The sequence below is a fragment of the Aquila chrysaetos genome, chromosome 13 (assembly GCF_900496995.4).
Source record: "Aquila chrysaetos chrysaetos chromosome 13, bAquChr1.4, whole genome shotgun sequence".
Classification (NCBI taxonomy): domain Eukaryota; kingdom Metazoa; phylum Chordata; class Aves; order Accipitriformes; family Accipitridae; genus Aquila; species Aquila chrysaetos.
Genome location: NC_044016.1, coordinates 40,361,384 through 40,379,196, shown reverse-complemented (window position 1 = coordinate 40,379,196; position 17,813 = coordinate 40,361,384). Strand labels below are relative to the sequence as shown.

The window sequence follows — 17,813 nt, the reverse complement described above, 5'->3', positions numbered from 1 at the left end:
ACCAGGGCGATGGGGACATATGGGGCGCAAGGGGACAGTGGGGATGGAGCCCTGTGGGGCACATAGGCATCACAGGGACATGGACATGTGGGACACATGGGCACCCCAAGGCTGGGGCCATGGGGGGCACAGGGGACAAGGACACGTGGGGCACGTGGGCATGGCAGCGATGGGGTCCACAGTGACAGGGCCACATGGGGCACAAGGGCATCACCGGGCCGTGTGGGGCACATGGGCACTATCGGGACAGGGACACGGGGGGCACGTGGACATTATGGGGACAGGGACATGGGGGGCACATGGGCACCGCAGGGCTGGGGCCACTTGGGGCACAGGGGCATCGCGGGGCCAGGCCCACCCCACAGCAACTGGGTGCCCCCCCCAACCCCTCTGAGACCCACAGGCAAGGCAGGGTGGGCACAAACCCCCACTTTATTCCCGCCCCGGGGGGGCACCGCCGGACGCTAGAGGTACTTGTAGACCACCTTGGCGGGCACCGTCTGCAGCTCCAGGCGCACGGGGCACTTGTAGAAGTGGGAGAGGAGGGTCTCGGCGTAGCCCACCAGAAAGTAGAGCTTGGCGGGCGGCAGGGCCCGCGCCAGCACCAGGCAGACCACCAGCAGGTTGGCGCGGCGCTTCAGCACGACCTCGTCCGCCAGGACGCCGGGGAAGGTGCCGTAGAAGAATCGGCGCAGGAAGGCGTCCTCCACCGCCCGCTCCGCCGCGCCCGGCTCCTCGGCCAGGTTCCCTGCGGGCACGGAGAGGGTCGGCGCCGGCACCGACGCGCCTCGCCGGGTCACGATGGCCCCACCGTCACCGTGTGCCCGCCCCACATGTCACTGGCCCCGCCACGGCCATGTGCCCCACACGTCCCCGTCCCCACGATGACCGTGTGTCCTATCCCCACAATGCCCGTGTGCCCCACGTGCTCCTGCCCACTCCATGCCCACGTGCCCCACACGTCCCTGTCCCCACGCAATCCCGTGGCCCATCCCCACAAATGCCCTCGTGCCCCACGTGCCCCTGTCCCCCCCCCCGCGATGCCCGTGTGCCCCACATATCCCTACCTCCACAATACCCGTGTGCCCCACGTCCCTGTCCCCACAACACCCCATCCCCGCGATGCCCTTGTGCCCCGTATGTCCCCATCCCCGCACCCCCCATCCCCGCGATGCCCACGGGCGCCCCGTGCCCCACACGCCCCCATCCCCACCGCCCCATCCCGGTCCCCTCCATCCCCGGGGTGTGGGGGGGTGGGACGTGGGGTGACCCACCGGTGTGCAGGGAGAGCCAGCCCTTGCGGTGGGCGATGTAGTGGGGGGCGTGCGCCTGCTCGTAGGTCACCGGCTTGTCCCCTTTGCCCACGCGCACCCGCGCCGCCCGCGTCTGTGGGGACGGCGGCGTCAGAGGCGGGGGGACCCGGCGGGGGAGGCGGGGAGGGGGCACCCCCAGGGCTTACCTTGAGGCAGGCGGGGGTGGTGTGGAGGTGCCGGGGGGCCTCGGGGATGGGGCGGATGCGGGGCACTGCCTGGTGCGGTGACAAGGGTGAGGGACAACGGGCACCCCACAGCGGCCTGGGCGGGGGGGGTGTCTGGCCCTGCCCGGCCCCCTGTGCCCCCAAGGGCCAGTGTCCCCAGTGTCCCCATGTGACCCCCTGCCCGCTGTCCCCAGAGTGGAGCCACCATTGCTGGAGTCCCCCTGACACGGTGTCCCTGCAGCCTCCTGTGACCAGTGCCCCCCACACCTGGTGTCCCCCCACACCTGGTGTCCCCCCATACCCAGTATTCCCCAGGCCTATGCCCAATGTCCCTAGTGCCCCCCCCATACCAGGTGTCTCCCCATATCCAGTGTCCTGGTACCCCCCACACCCGGTGTCCCCAGTGTCCCCCATGCCTGGCATCCCCTATGCCCAGTGTCCCCCCACACCCAGTGTCCCCCATATCCACTGTCCCCAGAGCCCCCCACAGCCACTGTCCGCAGTGACCCCCATGCCTGGTGTCCCCTATGCCCTATGTCCCCAGTGTCCCCCATATCCAGTGTCCCTGGTGCCCCCCACACCCAGTGCCCCCCCACACCCAGTGCCCCCCCATACCCAGTGTCCCCCCACATCATATCCAGTGTCCCCAGAGCCCCCCATGCCCACATCCCCCCCCAGCCCATACCCCCCATGCCTGGTGTCCCCTATGCCCAGTGTCCCCAGTGCCCCCCCACACCCCGTGTCCCCCTTATCCAGTGTCCCCGGTGCCCCCCACAGCCGCTGTCCCCAGTGTCCCCCAGGCCTGGTGTCCCCTATGCCCCGTGTCCCCCATATCCAGTGACCCCGGTGCCCCCCCCAGCCCATACCCCCGGGCCTGGAGCCCCCGGTGCCCCCCACCCCCGGTGTCCCCCCCGGTGTCCCCACAGCCCCGTCCCGTCCCGTCCCGTCCCTCACCCGCAGCACCCGGGCAGCCGCGGGCGCCGCCATCTTGGACGGCGGGGCGGGGCGAAGGCGGCGGCGGCGCCCCCTGGCGGCGGGAGGCCGCGGGGGAGGAATGGGGGCACTGGGGCGGGAGACTGGGAGCACTGGGGGGTACTGGGGGTACTGGGGGGTAATGGGGGACACTCGGGGGTAATGGGGGTACTGGGGGTACTGGAGGGGTGCTGGGGGTAATGGGGGGGATACTGGGTGTAATGGGGGTAGTGGGGGTGTTGTAAATATTTTGGTAAAGAAATCAAAATTTAATCACATAGAAGAGTTGGGTTTGATTAAGAAGTAAAATTGTGAAGCATAACGTATAAGATTGTTAAGTTTGAAACGTAGCCATAGAAACTTGAGGAGCTGTGTTATGTGTGACTATAAGAACCTTAATATTGTTAAAGTTGGAAATAGCGAACCCTACAAACCTCACCAGGAAGTTACTGGTCTTTCTGTGTTCTGTTTCAAGAAACGAAGGAAACTGTCGTGGACACCAGTTTGCTGCTTGGAAACCCCCTTACCCTTCCCATCTCGATTTGAGTATCGAAGATTCCAATCTGTAGAGCTAAGTGTAACTGACCAATGAGTGTTTTTAAATAAGAGTATTGATAAGGTTACATAATCATAGGACCAATCATTAGAAAGGTTAAATTTAAGAACGAGCATAGTATGCATTTTTATAGAAAGAGCTTGTGTAACAAGGACCTGACAGAAAAAGTCTATAAAAACTGATGGATTTTGATACTAAGTGGGACACGCCTCTGGAGGAGCGATCCCCCGTGTCCTCAGCGCTGCAATAAACGAAGTGCCCGCTTCTTAACTTCACGTTGGTGTTAAGGAGTTTTATTCCGGATTTTGGTAAAAGGGGGTAATGGGGGGGTACTGGGGGGTAAGGGGGAATACTGGGGAGGTACTGGGGGTAATCATAGAATCGTTTAGGTTGGGAAAGACCTTCAAGATCATCGAGTCCAACCGTCAACCATGCCCACTAAACCATGTCCTGAAGTGCCATGTCTATGCATTTTTTGAACGCCTCCAGGGATGGTGACTCCACCACTTCCCTGGGCAGCCTGTTCCAATGCCTGACGACCCTTTCGGTAAAGAAATTTTTCCTAATATCTGATCTAAACCTCCCCTGGTGCAACTTGAGGCCATTTCCTCTTGTCCTATCACTAGTTACTTGGTAGAAGAGACCAGCACCCACATCACTACAACGTCCTTTCAGGTAGTTGTAGGGAGTGATAAGGTCTCCCCTCAGCCTCCTCTTCTCCAGACTAAACAACCCCAGTCCCCTCAGCCGCTCCTCATAAGACTTGTGCTCCAGGCCCTTCACCAGCTTGGTTGCCCTTCTCTGGACACGCTCCAGCACCTCAGTGTCTTTCCTGCAGTGAGGGGCCCAAAACTGAACACGGTACTCGAGGTGCGGCCTCACCAGTGCCGAGTACAGGGGAACGATCACCTCCCTGCTCCTGCTGGCCACACTATTTCTGATACAGGCCAGGATGCCGTTGGCCGCCTTGGCCGCCTGGGCACACTGCTGGCTCATATTCAGTCGGCTGCCTACTGGCACCCCCAGGTCCTTTTCTGCCGGGCAGATTTCCAGCTGCTCCTCCCCAAGCCCGTAGTGTTGTGTGGGGTTGTTGTGACCGAAGCGCAGGACCCGGCACTCGACGTTGTTGAACCTCATACGGTTGGCCTCGGCCCATCGATCCGGCCTGTCCGGATCCCTCTGTGGAGCCTTCCTACCCTCGAGCGGATCGACCCTCCCTCCCAACTTGGTGTCATCTGCAAACTTGCTCAGGGTGCACTGAATCCCCTCGTCCAGATCATTGATAAAGATATTAGAGAGAACTGGCCCCAAAACTGAGCCCTGGGGAACGCCACTTGTGACTGGGCACCAACTGGATTGAGCTCCGTTCACCACAACCCTCTGGGCTCGTCCAGCCAGCCAGTTTTTCACCCAGCGAAGAGGACACTTGTCCAAGCCATGAGCCACCAGCTTCTCAAGGAGTGTGCCGTGAGCCTTGCTGAAGTGCAGACAGATAGTACTGGTAGAAGTAATGGGGGCTACTGGGGGTAACAGGGGCACTGGGGGTATATGGGGCTACTGGGAGCACTGGGGGTAGTGGAAGATACTGGGGGTACTTGGGGTTACTGGGGGGTTATTGGGAGGTACTGGGGGTACTGGAAGATACTGGGGGTACTTGGGGTTACTGGGGGGTTATTGGGAGGTACTGGGGGTACTGGAAGATACTGGGGGTACTTGGGGTTAATGGGGGGTTATTGGGAGGTACTGGGGGTACTGGAAGATACTGGGGGTACTTGGGGTTAATGGGGGGTTATTGAGAGGTACTGGGGGTACTGGAAGGTACTGGGGTACTTGGGGTTAATGGGGGGTTATTGGGAGATACTGGGGGTACTGGAAGATACTGGGGGTACTTGGGGTTAATGGGGGGTTATTGGGAGGTACTGGGGGTACTGGAAGATACTGGGGGTACTTGGGGGTTATTAGGAGGTACTGGGTGGGTATTGAGAGGTACTGGGGGTACTTGGGGTTACTTGGGGGTTATTGGGAGGTACTGGGGTTATTGGAAGATATTGGGGGCACTTGGGGCTAATGGGGGGTTATTAGGAGGTACTGGGTGGGTATTGAGAGGTACTGGGGGTACTTGGGGTTACTGGGGGGTTATTGGGAGGTACTGGGGGTAGTGGATGATATTGGGGGTACTTGGGGTTAATGGGGGTTATTAGGAGGTACTGGGTGGGTATTGAGAGGTACTGGGGAGCACTGGTGGTAACGGGGGATACTGTAGGGGTACAGGGGGATATTGGATGTTCCTGAGGTGTACTGGTGGGCATGGGGCAGGGACCCATGGGGGACTGGGTTGTCGCTGAGGGGGCACTGGGATGGCACTGGTGGGTACTGGTGAGCACGGGGGGCGGGCAGGTGCTGGGGCAGGGTGGGGGGCTGCCCCCAGCTGCGTGCGCTGTGCTGGCACTCGGGGATGTGGGGGTCCACCCCAAGGATAAGGGGAGACACACACACACACACACACACACACGGTGCCCTCGTGCCAGACGCTGCCCTCGTGCAAGACGTCCCCGTGCAAGGTGCCTGTGCCAGGCTGCGTCCCTGTGTGAGGCGATGCCCCCCGCCCCGTGCAAAGCCCCCCACTCTGCACCCTGCCCCTTGTGCGATTCTCCCCCCCGTGCAAAGCCATACCCCCACCACGTGCAACGTGAGATCCCCCCCCATGCAAAAATGCACTTGTGCAAGGTGAGACCCCCCCCCCTTGCACCCTGCATCCTCCATCCCGCACCCTGCATCCACACACACCCCCCACACACCCCCCGGGAAGGGTGCCTGGGTGCAGGGCCAGGTGCTAATGAGACCAGCTGTGCTAACGAAGTGATAAGCCCCAGCTGCTGGGGGGCTGGCCCCCATCTCAGCACAGCTGTGTCCCATTGGGGGCCTGGGCAGGGCCCAATCCGGGGGCCTTTTAAACCCCTGTGGGGGCTGCTGGGAGTGACTGGGAGGTCCTGGGTGCCGACTGGGAGGCATTCGAAGCGACTGGGAGGCATTCGAAGCGACTGGGAGGCATTCGAAGCGACTGGGAGGCATTCGAAGCGACTGGGAGGCATTCGAAGCGACTGGGAGGCATTCGAAGCGACTGGGAGGCATTCGAAGCGACTGGGAGGCATTCGAAGCGACTGGGAGGCATTCGAAGCGACTGGGAGGCATTCGAAGCGACTGGGAGGCATTCGAAGCGACTGGTGCTGCCTTTGAGGGCATCCCATCCTGTGTGGGTGCTGGCTTGGAGAGCTGCTGGGGGGGCACAGCACTGGTGGGTGCCCTTGCCCCCAGGTAGGTTTGTGGGTGCTGTGTCCCCATCCTGCTGTGAGCAGGGGTTTTCCCTGTCCCTGGGTGCCCCCCCAGCCCTGGCTGTTGGTTGAAGTCCCCCCTTCAAGCCTGGGCTGCCCTTGGTGTGAGCCCCCCCTGCCTGGGGGGTTCCCAGGATGTTGCAGCCCCCAGCTCTGCCCCCTCCCATGGTGGGTGCAGGGAGGCTCAGGGTACCCAGGATGTGTGAATTTTTATTTTTGCAGGTGCTTGTGTTGGTGGAGAAGCAGAGCTGGGGGCTTGCCTGAGGATGTTTATCTGCAGGTGGGTGCTGTGCCCCCCCCCCCCCGGGTCTGTTGTGGGGCTGAGGGGAAGGTGATGGTGGTGAGCGGGGTGCTTGTGGGGGGGTTGCTGGGCTGGAGTTTGATGTCTTTGTCCCTGTGTGCTCTCTTCTGTTGCAGGTGGAGCGAGGACCTTGGCTGCCGGGCTCAGCCCCAGATGAGGGAACCCCAGGGGTTCCTGCACGGGGGGGGCTGTGTGGGAGGTGAGTGTGGGGAGGGGGGCTCTGCCCTGGCAGAGTCAGTCTGTGGAGCTGCTCTGCTGTGGGTCTGGGGGGCCCTTTGTCTTCTTCCCCAGGCAGCAGGTGATGCCTGGGGGGGCTTGTCCCTGTATTTGAAGTGTGTGTGTGGGGGTCCTGTATGGCCCCCCCAGCATGCAGCAGCCCTGTGTGTTTCTCTTTCAGCCTTGCAGGTGTGTGTCCTTGGCTCTGCTGGAGGATGGATGGAAGGAGTGAGGGGTGAGGTCTGGCTGTGCTGCTGGGGGGGGCTACCCTCTGTGCCTTGGGGTGCTGGGTAAGTGCCTTTGCTCCTTCTGGTTGTGGTTGGGGTGTTGGTGACTGTGCCCTGGGGGGCTTTGTGTTCCCTTGGGGGGGTGCTGTGTTTTTTTTCTTTTCCAGGACCTGGTGCAGCTCCTGCAGCTGAGAAGTGGATGCTGCTGGGCTCTGCAAGGATGGGAGATGCAGGTAAGGACCCTCAGCCCCTTGGGGTGGTGGGGGTTGAGTGTTCTGTCCCTTTCCCTCCCCTTTTTTGCTGGGGTGGCTGGAGCCCCACTGGTCTGTGGCCCCCCTTCAAGCCTGGGCTGTTGTTGGTGTGACCCCCAGCTCTGCCCCCCACCCCTGTGGTGGGTGCAGGGAGGCTCAGGGCACCCAGGATGTGTCAACTTTTATTTTTTGCAGGTGCCTGTGTTGGAGCAGAGCTGTGGACTCGGCTCGGGATGTCTCTGTTCCGGTGGGTGCTGTGCCCCCCCCGCCCGGGGGCTCAGGGGAAGGTGATGGTGGTGAGCGGGGTGAGCTCCAGCGCTGGCTCGACGGCGGTGGGGGGCTGGTGGTCGGCGCTGGGCTGGGGGCCACCGTGGTGTCCGTACTGGAACTTGATGCGGAGCTCGCCGATGCGGGACTGTGGGAGGATGTTCGGGATCCACTCGATGATGAAGGGGGTGGGCTCCTTCTGCGTGGGGGAGGTGTTTCCTGGGGGGGGAGAGAGTAGTGGGCTCAGGCTCCTTGTCCCTTCAAGTGTTGGGGTTTGTTTGTGTTTTGCCGGGCTGTTGTTTGCTTGGTTTGTGGGTGGGGGCCCCTCCTTTCCGCCAAACCTATCTCAAGTGTTTGAGATTTAATATTTTTTTTTTTTTGGTGGGAGGGCGGGCACTGGGGGCTGACGTGCGGCTGGCTGGCCGGCCGGCTGGGGGCAGGGCCCCGCCCCCTGGGGGCAGGGCCCCGCCCCCTGGGGGCAGGGCCCCGCCCCCTGGGGGCAGGGCCCCGCCCCCTGGGGGCAGGGCCCCGCCCCCTGGGGGCAGGGCCCCGCCCCCTGGGGGCAGGGCCCCGCCCCCTGGGGGCAGGGCCCCGCCCCCTGGGGATACCCCTCCCCGGGGGCTCCTCCCAGGGGAGGGGCCACTCGCAGGGGGAGGGCACCCCCTCCTGGGAGGGGCCTTCCCTGGGTGGGGGTCTGAGGGGGGGCCCCTTTGGGCTTTGGGGCCCCCCTGGGTGGGGGTCTGAGGGGGGGCCCCTTTGGGCTTCGGGGCCCCCCTGGGTGGGGGTCTGAGGGGGGGCCCCTTTGGGCTTCGGGGCCCCCCTGGGTGGGGGTCTGAGGGGGGGCCCCTTTGGGCTTCGGGGCCCCCCTGGGTGGGGGGTAGGAACAAGGGGGGGTCCACCTTGTTCCTGGGGGCTGGCCTGCCAGGGTGGGGGGACACCCTTCTTGCTGGGACCCCCCCCCAGTCCCAGGCAGAGAGGAAGAATGCAGCACTTAAAAGAACTGCTAGCAGAGGAGGGGGGGTGGGCCTGGGCCCCCCCTGTGGCTCTGCAGGTGTCTTGCTGCTCCAGGCTTCTGGCAGGAGGCTGGGGCTGTTGCTCCCATACTGGGGGGAGAGTCTTCTTGGGGGGCTGGTAGGATCCACTGGTGTCCCTCCAAGACCAGCCTGGGGCTGCTTGGCTGGGCTGGGGGGGGTGTTTCCCCCCCAAGGTAAGCTGGGAGCTGAGCTTGCCCCACTTACCCACTTTGAGGAAGGTCTTGAGCTCCAGGGGCCGGATGGCCGGCTGCTTTTCCAGGTGCCCGTAGGCCTCGGCGATGCTCTCCACCTCCACCTTGGGGCACCTGAAGAGCTCGTAGGTCCCGTCCCGGTTCTGGATGAAGCTGCGTGTGATCTCCAGTGGCAACTGCCGGCAAGCACGGGAGCACCCAGGTGAGTGGCTGGGCTAAGGGGCAGCGGTGGGGCTGGGGGGCTGCCTCCCCCCCTTACCTCAGGTGTATCAAAGATCTGCTTGACCTGCAGGACGTTGGTGATGTGCCATGTGTACTTGGAGAAGGTGCCCAGGGGAAGGGCGTCCTTGCGGACAAAAGCTGCGGGGAGGGAAAGGGCAGTGAGGGGTGGGGGGGGCTGTGGCTCATTGTGAAACCTGGGGTGCTTTGTTTTCACCCTTTTCTTCTCCCCCTTTTTCTTTGGCCTCAGCCACAAGCCTGGAGTAAGACCTATCTGCCTTGTCTGGGAAGCAGCTCCAGCTCCTGAGTACCTGGCTTTGTCCTTGCTGGTGGACTCTTCCCCAGGGCTCTGTTAATACCTACTAATAAAGTGAATTTTAACTGATGTTGGGCTTCAGAGATGTGCTTTTGTCTCAGCTTGTACTGATGGGGGCACAAATGGGGCTGGTGTTGGTGGTCCTGGGGCCTTGCTGCAGCAGAGGCAGTGACTTGTGCTCTTACAGCACTGATGTGATGTAGAACTTTGTAGAGAGCCCTGAGTGCGTGCTGAAGTCTGGCTTTATCCTCCATGCTTGTGTAGTAGAGAGGGTGTAAAGCGGCAACGATACTTGCTAGCATTGAGGGCTGTGACCTGCATTTTGGCTCCGAGGCAGAGCGTGGTGGAGGTGATGTGGGGAGTCAAGTCTCAGCTTTAAGCCTCACTGGGGCTGGGGTTTACTCTCGCAGCCCAGGCTTGTGCTACTCTTGTGACCTGCTAAATGCTAATGCTGTGGTCAGGCTGGGACTTTAGGCTAGACTTAGGTGGGAGCTGATGGCAATGCCCTGTGTAGCAGAGGCTGTGTCTCCTGCTTAGCTTGTGTCCTCTGCCCCAGGGCTTGGTGGCGCAGCTGAACTATTTCCCACTTAGCTGCAGGGAGGGGAAAAGCTGCTAGAAACCAAGGGGGAGCAAGGAATCTTGTTGTTGCTGCTGCTGTTTTTTTTCCTCCAAAAGCAGCCTGCCTTAACCAGTAGGCAAAGGGGGGTGTCTGCATGTAAGTGTGTTTGTATCTTACCTGTAGTGGAGTTGGGCAGCCTCTTCTTTGTGCTCCCGCTGGAGATCCTCTGCTGCAGTGCGTCAAAGAAAGCCTGAGGGATGTGGAACACCAGCGGCTCGGGCTTGCCTGTTGTGGGCATGAACAAGATGACATGGGGTGAGGCAGTAGTGGTGTTCAAGCACAGTCTCCCCCCATCCTCCTCAAGGTTTCAGTATCTTCACTACTGCTGCCTCCAACAGCTGGCTCGAAAAGCACCGGTGGGATCTGCTGCCCCTCCACAGTAAAATATTTTCTTGAATTCTGAGTTTGCTGCTTTATTTTGTGACCTTTCTCCAGATCCTCTCTCCCCCTAGCTCAAGCAGTACAGCAACATCTAGTCTTGTGAGGAGCTCCTTTTAGTTGTTAAGCAGCACTTCACTTACCCAAAGTTAAGGATTTTTTCAGTTTCCCATGTTCTGCCACCAAGCAGATGCAGAAGCTGGGAGGGAGTAGGGCCAGAACAGCTGCCCTGAACTAGGCAAAGCGATATCCCATACCACAGAACATTGTGCTCTCAGTATATAAACTGGGGGGAATTGGCTAAGAGGGGGGGATGGCTGCTCAGGCATCAGTCAGCAGGGGGTGAGCAATTGCATTGTGTGTCACTTGTCTTTTCTTGGGTTATGTTTATTTCACTCTCTTTGTTATCTTCCTCTTCATTACTATCAATCATACTTTATTATTAAACTGTTCTTATCTCAGCCTGTGAGTTTACTTACTCACTTTAGATTCTCTTCCTCATCCCATGGGACGGGAGGAGGGAGTGAGCAGCTCTGTGGTGCCAGTTGCTGACTGGGGTTAAACCATGCCAAGGTCCCTTCTGCCTCGAGCTATTCTATGACCTTTCTGAGCAGTGACTCCCCCTTCATGCTGTCTGTGCTCCAGGTGACAGCCGTGGCTCATTGCTAGAGACCCCAGTCCCTCTATTAGCTCTGCCATCCTGTGCTGGACCTGTTCCAGCATGTCCATGTCTGCCTCATGCTGGGGAGCGTGGCAGTGGGGCTGTGCCCCTGCAGCCTGTGGGTCACTCTGCTAAGTGAGTAAGTGAGGGTGATGCTGCTGAAGGGGGCCGGGTGGTGACAACGTAACTGTCTTCTTTAAGAACCACAGATTCATTTAGGTTGGAAAAGACCCTTAAGATCAGTGAGTCCAACCATGAGCTGAACACAACAGACTGTGGCTCTTAGCTGTTGCTGCCAGTGGCTGCATCCTTGCATGCTTCCTGCACTTAATGACACCTTGCAGCGACAGCTGCTGAATAGCAGGACGTGTGTGTGTTTGTTTATTTGTCCTATGTGACAAACTAACTCACAGTGCTCTTATGTTGCTTGGAAAGAGCTGCTCCCCTTCAGGCATTTTTTGGGGTTTCTTCTCTTCAAGTGAGCCCAGCTGCCCTGCAGCGCCTGCCTGCCTGCCTGCCAGGCACACCTCTCCCAGCAGCCATGAAAGAGACAGACTTTTACTTACTTACTTACAAAGTACATCCCCATTATGGATTTTTACAGCTCTAACAAACACAAGCTGCTTCCTTGGGCTGGAGGACAGGCCAAAGACATGCCCTGCTGCCCACACAAGTCCCGTTCTGCTCACTCGCTGGGGCAGCAGAGCAGTGCAGGTGACTGACAGTATTTCCCCCCCCCAGGTATTACAGCCACAAGCCATCGCCTGTAGCCGTATGTGCGGGGGGGGCACCAGAGCCCTGCCATTGAGATGTGGGGGGGGGGGGGCGAGGGATACAGCAGAGAGCTCTGGACAGCCACAGGAGGAAAAGTGGATTACCAGCATTTCTGAGACCTAATGCCACGTGAGGCATCTCACCTTACTTTACCTCACCTCCTCTGCACGGCCCCACGCAGTTTGAATTCAAGCCTCTATAAGCTCTATGGGAATTTCTCCCTTCCCCACGATAAACACAAACACAAACACAAACACAAACACAAACACAAACACAAACACAAACACCAGGCTGCTGATAAGCATTAAGCCCACGTTCAAGAAACAAATCAAAGGCAACAGAAACTTCCCAGGGTAAAATAAAAACATTTGCACCAAGCTGGGCAAAAAGCACTTGCCTCCCTCGGGGCTAACAGTTAGTTAGTTATTTAATGCTGCCAAGAGCTTAATGACAGAGGTAGCACGCAGAGCGGAGTGGAGAGATGCCCAAAGGCTCTTTCGAGTTGGTCCTCGAAGCCTTACCCTCAAACTGGTAATGCATGGTTTGATGGATGCGTTCAGTGACGCTGGCCAGCCAGTCCTGGAAGGAGAGGGTCACCTGTGACTCGTCCAGCAGCTGGGTACAGCCTGCAAAAGAAAGGGAAGGGAAATCAAAATCCACACGGCATACAAAAGTTAAGTGCCAAACCAGACGGGCAGGAGAAATAACCGAGCCCGAGCAGCTGCCCCGCAGGCGCAGCTCCAGTCCAGTATTCCCCATTTTACCTGCACAAGTTTCCCTGGCAGCACAGACATGACTCCCTGTGTTAAACAGAGCTCAGAAAGGCAGCAGGACAACAAAAAAATAACAAAACTGTCTTTCCACCAGCTCGATGAATTAGATGCTGCTGCCTCGGGCACCTCGCTCCCAGGGCTTGGAAACGCAGGACTGCTTTAACTGCGGCCATCTCCTTCTTTTAAAACCCCTGTCTGCTCTCGGCAAGAGCTGCCGCCTCAGCACCGTGGTACAATTACGCCGTCTCACCGGGCAGCTGCCTTCGCAGTTCCGATCCCCGGGAGCGGGACCCGACACGTCCTCCCCTCCCCGTGAGCGCCGACATGCTCCCGCAGGCGTTTGCAGGAGCCAACCGAGCCATTGGAGGCTGTGGGGCGAGATGGATGCACTCTGTCTCAGGGGGAAAGGGGAAAAATAAGAAGAGATTTGTACCACTTTCTAGGCCAAAACGAAAGCTAAAAGAGGAATGAAAGCACTAAACAAAAGTACTAAACAAAGGCTGCGACCCTGGCACAGACCATTACGAGCAGCAAGAGCAGCTTTCTCTAAAGGGCTCCAAGTTGCTGGGAAAACCCACAGGTTTTCATGGCATCGAACTGATCCTTCCCTCTTCAGACACCACCTATAAACACGTAGGAACACAAAGCCGTCTGCTCAGGGACAACAGTTAGTTACTACATATGATGTGCCCAAAACAATCTCCCTGAGGTGGCCGGGGTTACCCGCGTTGCCGTCGTCTCCTTCACAGCTGGCACGCTCCCCGCACGCGGCCAGACCCCGGATGGTGCTTCTGGGCGAAAATCTGCCACTAGAAACCACCGCTACCCTGGCCGCATGTCCCCTCCACCCAGCAGCTCTGGACATCATTAAGAGATACTGCATACACCGGCAGTGGCAAAAAAGCAATGGAAACCAGCTCACAACTTCGCCTGAGCCGATTCGCCTACCCGTTTTACCCAGGAGGGCACTTAATTGCATCAGGAGACATTAATTTAACAACGGCTGCCCCACTCACGACCGCGCTGGCACCACCACAAGCCAACTTCTTTCAGGTTGCCGCACCAAGAAATCCGCCAAAGAGCGAGCCACCCCGGGAGCGTGCTGGCATCGTCCCTCTCCGACAACCACGCTTACAGCCAGCCAGACCTACACCAGCACCCGAAGCTACGCGAGACACACACAGCTACCGGTAACACCGAGGGAGCAGGGAGGGTGACCGAGCCCAATTTTGCCTCCTAGAGCCAGGGACGGATGGAGAGGGCTCGGCCGTCCCCTCCGCAGGGTTTACGGCGGCACGAACTGGATGGCCGCGGGCGTCCGCCCGGTCCCTGAGCACTCCCGACCGCCGGTGATGCGCGCGGCCGAAGCTTACCTTGTCTTTTCAGCGAGGAGGCAACGGCCGGCTTCTTCACACTGCTTCTCCTGGGGTTGCTGTGAGCTGGGTCTTGAGCCAGGAGAGGGCTGGTCGCTTGCGTCCCTGAGGGATCGTTTCAGAGAGCGTCAGCGCACGAGTCCCGGAGGTCTGCGGGCACCCCATGCCAGCACCCCTGCCACAGGCAGGGTGGGTGGGAGGGAAAAGTCACCTCTCTCCTTAGGGCGGGCTGTCACCACAGCTTTTTCCACCTTAACACCGCTGCCGACCACTAAAAGACCCACTCAGATGCGGGGCAGGCGTGCGCCCGGCACCCAGAGCCTCTCCGAAAGCTCCCACCGGACACGGCCGGCTACGAGTCCGGCAGGTCGTGGCGGGGCCGCCCCTCCTGCGGTCGTGCCAGCTGGGCAACCAACGGCTTTCGGCTTCAGACCATGTCCGCTCCCTCCCACAGAGCCGGCAGCTGACACTCACCAGGCGTCGCGTCCTTTTTCCTCTTCTTGGGCTTAGCAGCAGCCGCCTCCCCAGCCTGCACCGTGGATTCGGGGCCACTCACCAACTGCGGGACCACCATCCCTTTCAGACCTAGGAGAAACAAGCCTCTGTCCTTAAAAGGCATCTCAACCAAATGCAGCAGCGCTGCGGGGACTTGGGGGTCTCGTGTCCCCCTCCCCATGCCAGCAGTCACGCCCCCCCCCCACCTCGAGACCTCCCGGCATGCCCCAAATGTCCTTGGAGAAATCCCAAATCCCTGCCGGCCCCGCAGACAAACACTTTTTTTGGGGGGGGGGGGGGGGGGGGGGGGGGGGAACAACAACATTGAGATGAGCCATGATTTTATTTCACTCACGTGACCCAGGTTGCTTTCCTCAGGGCAGATTTTCACCTTTGGGTGACTAAAGACAGGGCAGGATTATCTGGGCACACCTACTGGGGTGCACAACCCCCCTGGGGGGACTGAACCCTAGTGGCTGCTGCCACGGAAGGGGGGTTCACAACGAGCTGGGCTTCCCCCAGCACTGCTCCGGCCCAAAGGGAAGAGGAGACCCAGCTCCAAGCCCACTCTGGGAGCCGGAGGCAAGCTGCAGCCTGGGAAAAATCACTCCCCACAAAGCTCTCTGCTTGCAGAAGGAGGGGGGCAGGAAATAAAGCCCCAGCTAACGAAGCACCGATAGGGAGCAGGTGTAAGGGCAGCCCAGGCAAAGCAAAGCAGCTGGCAGGGCATGAGCGGGAGACATCAGCCTGACACGGCTCCTTGACAGCGCCCCCCCCCCCCCCCCCCCCCCCCCCGCCCAAATCCTCTGCACGTCACCCCCCACCTACCGCCGGAGTCGCAGGCGAGGAAGTCGGCGAACTCCTGCGCCAGGCTCTCGTCGCTGGCGAAGGCGCAGATGCAGGCGAAGAAGTGAATGCAGCGCGGTGGTGCCGGCGCCTCCTCCTCAGCCGGGCCGCCCTTGCCAGGCTTCAGAGCCTGGCAGGAGCAGGAGAACCTGTGGTCCGTCAGCGTCTTGGCGCTCATTTTCTGGGCGAAGGAGGCGTGCAGGTAGCCGAGGCTGTGCTTCTGGCTGGCCTTGCACTTCACCACCAGGACGTTCTTGGTGATCCGCTGCACCAGCGGTCCCGTGGGCTCGGTTGCCAGCTGCCATATGGTTTGTTTGGTTTCGGGCGAAGCCTGCATGGAGTTGAGCACCGAGCTTTTCAGGGTGAGGGGGGTGGCCTCGGTCTGGCAGTTCAGGGCCAGTTTGACGTGCTGGCACTGGTTCTCCACCACGCCTTGCGTGGCCGCTTTCAGACATGAAGGCACATAGCAGCGGCCAGAGCTGAGCTGCGTGATGATGGTCCCGTCTACCGTCTGGATGGCCGTCTCCGAGACCCCCAGCTCCACAAAGCACCGGTAATCCGGTCCCCGGTCCCTCTGCCGCACCGAATAAACCTGTAAGTCGGAGCCGGTGATGATCTTGACGGCGTCAACGCCGGGCTGCTTGCGTGTGCCGTAGCGGAAGACAGTCCCGCAGTTCTTGTTCTTGCAGCTCAGGCCTCGGGTGCCGTTGTAAGTGCCGCAGCGGGGACATTTCCGGATACCCCGGAGCGTGGCCTTCCCCAGGTCGGACAGGAAGGAGGGGACTTTCGTCCTCACCGATGCCGGCTCCATCCTCCAGGGAACCTGGAAAGGCAGAGATCGGTGGGAAGGGGTGAGTTAACACCCTGGGGGGGGGGGGCGGACGGAACGGGAGGGACAGCGGGGACGCAGCCGTCCTCGGTCCCCAGCAGCAGCAGAGACAGAGGGGAGAAAGAGAGAGAGCGGGGGGAAGCGACCGCCTGCCCGCTCCCCGCGGGACAGGCAGGGGTCCCTGCCGGCTACCATGCCACCCTGCTGCAGTCCCATGTTGGCTACTTCAGCTCCTTCCTTGCCACCGAGGGCCGAAGCGACACCCGGGTGTGACACGACACACCACGGCAGCGTGACTCCCTTCACGGAGCGACAAAGTGCCACCCCTGGAAGGGCCAGACCCCGCCGCCTCCACCCCGGCGCCCACCCCCTGCTATATCCCAGTCTCAGCCGCGTAGGAGGAAAACGAGGCTAAAAAGAGAGATTTTGGGACGTGCACACTCGTGGCCCAAGCCACGGGTTCACCCTCCCTGGGGGCAAATTAAATTAAATAAAGGATGTGGGATGTAAATAAAGCGGGGCGGGGGAATGTGCGGGTGAGGGGGCTCACAGAGCCCCCGACCAGCTGCCGAGCGTGCCAGAGCCGCTCCGAGCAACGCCGAAGTGGAAACAGCGGTCTAAGGCAGCAACAGTGGGAGAAACCCCCGCGCGAACGGGACAGAAACAGGCCGATTCCCTCCCAACCCACCCGTGTCAGGTTTTTGGCAGCAGGCCGGCAGCCGAGGCTTTGAGCCAGCCTTTGTGCCCAGCGAGGGCAGCAGGCGAGAGACGGGAGACACCCGGGGAGAGGCGAAAGGGAGGTTTATTGTCACTGCCGGAGCTGCAACGTCTCAGCACCCAGCACCTCAAAGTGGACGCGACGAGACACAGGGGATGCCGAAAAGCTGCTCCTGCGGCAATTTACACCGGTCCCGGGATCTCAACGGTCATTTACGTGGGATCAAGCCTGCCAGCACCGGGAGGGACGAGCTCCTGGCCCAACTACAAAGAGAACCGGGGGTCTGCGCCAGGGCACGGCTCACCGGGGGTTCCCCTGACGTCCCCCCGCCGCCGGGGTGAGAGGAAGGGCCAGAGGAGCCCACCGAGGGGAGAGGAAGGACCAGAGCTTGCCCAGCGGGGACCAGCACAGACCCCAACCCCTGCACCGAAGGCCGGGCCGGGCCCCCCCCCGGGTGCGGCGGGACAGGGAACGGGACCGGGACCGGGACACCCCGCGGGGCCGGTCACCCGGAACGGGGCCTCCCCTCAGCCCCGGTCACCTCACGACCAGGCCCCGGATCGCCTCAGCAGTAGGCCCGGGACCCCCCCACCATCCATTCCCTTCGTCTGGGGCGGGGGGGGGGTGTCTTCAACGACAACGCCTCGCCCACCCCCGGCCCCGCGGGCGGGCGCTGCGCTGACGTCACCGCCGTCGCCGTGACGTCGCACCCCGCCGACGGGGCGGGAAGGCGGCGCCCCCCCCTCTCCCGCCGCCGCGCCGCGCCGTTTCCCAGCATCCTCCCCGCCCCCTTGATGTCACTTCCTGTCCCGCGGGCGCGGCCTCTCCCCTTCCCTTACCTGGGCGGCGGCGCGCGCGCCCCCCGCTCCTTCCCGCACCGCCGCGAGGGCGCTTCAGCCCCACGCCTCCGCCATGGCGCCCGCTCGCTCGCTCGCATTGGTCAGGCTACGTCACGTGGCACGCCGCGGGGGTCGCTGGGAGGTGTAGT

At 61.0% G+C, this 17,813-nt stretch overlaps 2 protein-coding genes across 5 annotated transcripts; both read right to left on the bottom strand.

Annotated features, from left to right (window-relative positions):
* Positions 1-414: 414 nt before the first annotated feature.
* Positions 415-2,475, bottom strand: LOC115349860 (28S ribosomal protein S24, mitochondrial-like). The gene is made up of 4 exons (XM_030034638.2): positions 2,432-2,475; positions 1,460-1,528; positions 1,275-1,386; positions 415-748 (listed from the first exon to the last, which is right to left on the bottom strand). Exons 1-4 carry the CDS (start codon positions 2,462-2,464, stop codon positions 465-467), a joined length of 498 nt encoding a protein of 165 aa, XP_029890498.1. The 5' UTR covers positions 2,465-2,475; the 3' UTR covers positions 415-464.
* A 5,021-nt stretch (positions 2,476-7,496) lies between these two features.
* Positions 7,497-17,765, bottom strand: C13H2orf42 (chromosome 13 C2orf42 homolog). 4 transcript variants are annotated; one of them, XM_030035965.1, is made up of 9 exons: positions 17,665-17,765; positions 15,261-16,101; positions 14,412-14,522; positions 13,938-14,042; positions 12,313-12,417; positions 10,096-10,203; positions 9,084-9,184; positions 8,838-9,000; positions 7,497-7,818 (listed from the first exon to the last, which is right to left on the bottom strand). In XM_030035965.1, exons 2-9 carry the CDS (start codon positions 16,087-16,089, stop codon positions 7,610-7,612), a joined length of 1,731 nt encoding a protein of 576 aa, XP_029891825.1. In that variant the 5' UTR covers positions 16,090-16,101; positions 17,665-17,765; the 3' UTR covers positions 7,497-7,609. The 4 variants fall into 4 exon arrangements, with proteins under 4 accessions (XP_029891825.1, XP_029891827.1, XP_029891826.1 ...); XM_030035967.2 differs by lacking the exon at positions 17,665-17,765 and adding an exon at positions 17,367-17,553; XM_030035966.1 differs by lacking the exon at positions 17,665-17,765 and adding an exon at positions 16,952-17,207.
* Positions 17,766-17,813: the final 48 nt, after the last annotated feature.